The sequence below is a fragment of the Merops nubicus genome, unplaced genomic scaffold (genome assembly GCF_000691845.1).
Source record: "Merops nubicus isolate BGI_N331 unplaced genomic scaffold, ASM69184v1 scaffold21044, whole genome shotgun sequence".
Lineage (NCBI taxonomy): Eukaryota > Metazoa > Chordata > Aves > Coraciiformes > Meropidae > Merops > Merops nubicus.
In genome coordinates, this window is record NW_008603987.1 from 8,655 (window position 1) to 14,457 (window position 5,803).

General features: G+C 42.9%; 1 protein-coding gene across 1 annotated transcript in view; it reads left to right on the forward strand.

The window, feature by feature from the left end:
- Nucleotides 1-4,675, forward strand: part of LRRC38 (leucine rich repeat containing 38) — a 13,329-nt gene extending 8,654 nt beyond the window's left edge. Inside the window, exon 2 of the mRNA XM_008938874.1 lies at nucleotides 4,422-4,675. Within this exon, the coding sequence (XP_008937122.1) occupies nucleotides 4,422-4,675 (254 nt within the window). The remainder of the gene's footprint in view (nucleotides 1-4,421) is intronic.
- Nucleotides 4,676-5,803: the final 1,128 nt, after the last annotated feature.

Sequence of the window (5,803 nt, forward strand, 5' to 3'; positions counted from 1 at the left end):
CAGCCACTCTTCCCCCAGCCTATATAAATAATGAATTTCAGAAGGCCTCCAATAAAAGATATTGTTAACATAACTATTAGAAATAAGCAAAACCAGAAATTCCCAAGGAGTCCTTCAAAGCAGAGTCAGGTAGACCTGGAGCAAGTGATACCTCTTGCTGCTTGTCTGTAGCTGGAGGAATAGATCACAAACCCCACAACACATGTCATCGGTCAGCTCAGCCCAGGAAAACCCAGGTCAGATCCCAGATCAGGTACACTGGATGGTCCAGCCAGTGTACTGCTTGAAGATTCCTGATCTGATGAGAAACGTGGTGGAATTATGGCTACAAAGTGCCAGCAGAATGCTAACGGGATCTGGTGTCAGGGCTTTTGGGGGCTTTTGGAGGTGGGAAGATCAGTACAGTTATAACTTGGGGCTTTACAGCCTTGTCAGTCTGTTTTCGTTAATTTATTGGTTAATTATTTGGATAAAGATTGGTTTCAGCCTGCATCCATTTTCTAAGAGCTTCATTTTTAGAGGGGAAGTATTTCAGGCTCTGACTCTGCAAGAGCAGCAGACCTGTGCATAGTCCTTTACTGAAACAAATTTTTATTTGCAGAATATAATTATAATATGAATATAAAGTTATATATTCTTTTTAAAATGTAAATGTTTATTATGATCTAGCTGCTGTTTAATTGCCTATAATTTATTGTCAAGGTTTCAGTGCTAGCCTTCAGAGGAGTTAGACTTCTCTAACATTAAGGCATCTCCAGGTCAGATTGTTCTAAAACTTATGAGGGATTGTCACTGAAATAAACTCTCCCTGGGACCCTCCTTCTTTATAAACACACCTGTTGGGGTTTTTTTCTCTTTAAAAACATACCTCTCCTTTTAACATTATGGTTCTAGAATTTCAACGTTTTCACATTTCCCTTGGTGCTTAGACAATGTGATCCTCAAAGTAGAGACCCACATTTTCATTTTATTTTATTTATTCAGCATTAAGAGACAAGCCTATATAGAATCTAGCACCTGTCCTGTGACTGGGACTTCAAAGCATTCCCATTTTAAAAGCAAACAGCATGCTGCAGCTTGCCAGTGAAGGACATCTGCTTCTTCAGACTGTGGGGCAGGACAGTGGGTGTGTGACGTTGTCCTTGGGCCAGCTGGAGTGAGCACAGACAACGTGGTGGCCTGGCCCAGGCAGCATAAGCTATGTATTTATAACACTCACACTTGTTACTTCATTTACAGGTTTGTTGGTATGGAGAAGCATCTCTTTGAACGTGTTGTGGGAGCAATGAGAGAGAGATATATATAACTATCATCAAAGGTTTTCCTGCTGCAGCCAAGCACTAAATATCAAACTTCTTTGTGATGCCCTTTGCAAGAAGCCTGGCTGATTTTTTAACAGAATAAATTGAAGAGGTTTTACAGAATTAAAAACAAAAACAAAAACCCAAACAAACAAAACCAACCAACCAACCAAAACCCAAACCACAACACCAACCAGCCACCCAAAAACAACCAAAAAACCCAAACACAAAACAAATGACCAGACTACAAACAAATGACACCATTCAAGTGGTTGAAGGTGTGAAAGCAGAGCCCTGAGGTTGAGTGGCTCTCTCCTGTCCCCTGGGAGTTGGGGGATTGGGTTAAACCAGTCTGGGTGCAACTGAATCACCCAGAAGAGAAACCCCACACCTTCAGTGTAATCCTGGTCACCTTACAGAAGCCATGCTTTCTTTGTCCATGGTCGTGCAGAGGGTGTTGGTTGATTACCTCCTGCCCAAGGAAAGAACAAAACTGGATCTGTTGTTAGGCAATGGGACAGGTGGGGTCCAGGCCATCAGTTCTCCACACAAACTGGATTCTCATGGCATAGGACAACCTGTTTTCCATGCTTTGTCCATGGGTCATCCAGAGGGTGTTGGTGACCTGGGATTACCTCCTGCCCAAGGAAAGAACAAAACTGGATCTGTTGTTAGGCAATGGGACAGGTGGGGTCCAGGCCATCAGTTCTCCACACAAACTGGAATCTTATGGCATAGGACAACCTGTTTTTAAACAATGCACAGAAAGTAACCCTGCTGTGGGAGGACAGATGAAATGCTGTGGTTGACATGTCATCTTAAGCAGACATGCATGTGACCTGCAGAGTATGATGGTCTCAGGTAAGCAGTTGGAAGCCCTGGTGCCATCACCACTGCATTAGCTTTGGGAGAAGCAACTCCTGCTAGTCTTAACTACTGTTACAAATGGACAGTGTGTTCCAAAGTCTCTTTGGAGCTGAAAGAAAACCTTCCATTACTTGTATTTGGCTTTGCAATAGCATCACGACAAGGCAAGGAACAGGATTCACTGACCAGGATGGCCTCACAGATGTTCTCCTCTCACCCAGTCACTGGCATGGGCTCCCACCGAGCTCTGTAGCCCTCCTAGGTTGCTTCCAGCCCCATTTCAACAGCCCACCCTGTGTGTGGGTAGGAGAGGTTGGCTCGTTCCTGTCCTGTTGAAAAGATAATGCATAGGTGGGGTGGCTGAGACTCTGGCTGGGAGCTGGCAAGGCCTTTGTGCTGGCCCCTGCTTGGGATGCTGTATTGTGTCTGTTGACATCTGTTATTCTCAGTGACCAAGAATTCTGTAAAAACTTGAGGCCAAGCTAGCACATTAGAGTGTCACAGAGCAGGGCTTGGCCCAGGCTGCCCAGGGAGGTTCTGGGGTCCCCATCCCTGGGGGGGTTCACAGACGTGTGGACATGGCACCTGGGGACAGGGTTTAATGGTCATGGTAGTGTTAGGTGATGGTTGAACTTGATGATCTTAGAGGTCTTTTCCAACCTTTGTGATTCTATGATTCTAATAAAGGAAGTAGGAGATTCCCATCTAATCTCTTTGGTTTGAGAACGTGACCTAGATCCCAGTCCCCACAGCTACATGGAGTGGGGCTTTTTTGTTTCTGATTACTGTGTAATCAGACCCAAAATCATTACAGTACCCTGATTCTCATAGCAAGAAATACCCTCTAAGTGACTTGATATGTTGCTGCAGATTCTTTTCTACCTGTGTCCTGTGTGTTGTGATGTTTGGTGGAACATCTGGGAACACAGGAGTAGAGCTCACAGTCTGCAGGCTCAGTTCTGAGCAAAACTGCTGCTGGTAGTGAGTAACTGGGCTCTTACTTCTCCATCTCTAGGGTCCTGGGCAAATACCAAACCCTGCCATGCTCAGTCCTTTCTAGAGGTAAGGGGCTCAGTATATAGGGCTGCTTATAACTATAGTTTTCTTTGGGAGTCTTTTTTGCCCTGTCTCTTTTTTAATATATTCTTTTTCTACTTCCTTTCTTATGGAGGCTTAGATCTGACACTCCAGCTCAAGGCCACTCCAGCACAGAGGTCATTCTAAAACCTGGCCGGTGAGGACACTTGGAGAGTTTCTTTTGCAGCTTGTCAGAAATAGAAAAAGTGGAGTTGTTTTATAGTTCCCTGGGCTCCTTCTCTTTAGAGCCTGGCCCAGCAGCCCTGGGAACAGCAGCTCTGGTGAGGTCCCAACTCCTGTTGCAGGGGCTGGCTTTACACAGACACAGATGTATAGAAACTTTTTTCTACAAGTGAAATGGAGTTTGTTTAGGTGCCATGTTCACTTGGACCAGGCTTTTCTGCCCAAATACTGCAGTGATCTTTTCCTATTAACAAGGAGCTTCCTCTTCAAATGAATTTGCAGTGGTACATTGATTTTCTAGGTGGTCTTCCCATTGGGAATGAGGAGGGAGCTGGGCATATGCAGTGAGCTGTGTGCTTTTGCTGTCCTGTTTCAAACTATAGTCTCACCAGTTTTGAAATTTGGATTTTTTTTTTGCTTTCACTGTGAAGAACCCAGCTCTAAGCATCTAAGAATAATATCTGCTGGTCTGCATGTCTCTATGAGAGTCAAAGAGAAAAAGTGAAATCAGCCAGTCATGCATCCTTTAACCCTAAGCTGTCGTTTTGACGGGGAGAAAAAGACAACTGCACTTCTGTGACTCCATGGAAAAAGTAACAGAGGGCACCAAGGTGTGGAAGGAACTTCAGTATCCCTGTTACTCTGTTTTGGAGTCAGAATTTGTGTTCAGTTGGAGTGACTGGGAAGTGCTTCCAGGTCTCTAGATTTAGATGCATCCAGGGTTCAACATTTACTTTTTTAAATCCTAAAAATCATGGTCCCAGGTCAGAACTGACCTCCAGGAAGACTGAAGGTGAAATAACAATTTCCAGGAGCCACTCAGGGGGTTATTTAATGGCTTTTGAATAGTGACAGTTCTTTTTCCACTTTTTTTTCTGAAATTTTGTACAAAACCCTAGAATTAACACTAAAACCTTTCTCCAGCCAGTCTCTGACAGAAGTAACAGAAGGATTGGTCAATTTTTTGCTGATTTGTTTCCCTTTTCTTCGCAGGTCTCCATGAAATCCAGTGTTCCCTGCCTGTAGAAAACAGAAGAATCTTTCTGAACGAATTATCTGAGGTCAGCTTTAGTGAATGCAAATTTAGTTTGTCCCTGACAGACCTTTTTATCATCATCTTCTCTGGAGTGGCAGTGTCCATCGCTGCCATTCTGTCCAGCTTCTTCCTGGCCACCCTCGTGCACTGCTTCCAGAGATGTGCTCCCAGTAAAGATGACGATGACGACGACGACGACAGTGAGGACTGAGCTCAGTCTGTACACTTCAGTTTCCTTGGTTTATAAGTTACTAAATCATCAGCCAAAGTCTAGCCTAGGAAGAAAACGAGTAAAAGGTTTAAACATGAATTAAATGAAGTCACAACGTGTGAGGTTCCCTTCTCACCTCCTGACAGGCAGGGGAGGGAGTTGCACTTTGCATCTGAGACTGTTGCCTTTGGTTACATTTGCAACCTGGTGCAAGGAGACCATCTTCATTCCTCTCATCCCTAATCAAGCAAGGCATTTAAAGATGAAGACTGGAGGAAAAAAGGGGAAAAAAAAGGTTCCATTGTTTAAAAAGACTAAGTCCCAGCTTTCCAATTGTCCCTCGATGAGATGCAGATTCCAGTGAGTCTTTGTTCTAAATGCAGCCTGCAAAGGAGAGGCTGGATGGAGGCATTTCAGCTGGACAGTGTGGAAGCAATTTCAAATAGTGCCCTTCCTAGATCTAAGTAGTGGAAGATTCCACTAAGCTCAACAACTTTCTAAGTTACAAAATGTAATTAAAATGATTCCTAGATTTGTAGAGAGCATTATAGGAAGGTTGGCATTTTCTCTCTCCAAATGTTCTCTATAAATATTCATTCTCCATTTAATGAAAGCAATTCAGTCAAAAAAAAAAAGATTTCTCTAAGCAAATACTGTTCTAGCTCTGAGTCATCCTCTGCAGCTGCCTGGCATCTCTTCAGTCATGGCACAAATACTAATAATAACTTTATTTTGCATTGTTAAATGCAATGAAGTAAAGGATTTCCCTTCCCTATAATGCTAGGCACAAGTAACTGATGCAGCATCCAGTCCATTTAGTTATTTTAAACCAGTATCCAGTCCACTTAGTTATTTTAAACCACTAAGGGCTATATTCTGCTCCTGATTATACTAGAGTAACACAACTGAAGTGAACACCATGATCCAAATTGGCAACTGTGTAAACAAGAGTGGAATCTGGCCTGAGATGTTTCTGACTGTATTATGTATTTGTCAAAACTTGAGCTCTTCTATATAACAGTAGATATTTTTGTTAAAATGTAAAAATACATTTATTACAAGAGATTTTTGGAATAGTGCTGGACAGCTTTTTAGGATAAGTATATTTTTCAAATATTTGTAATGGAA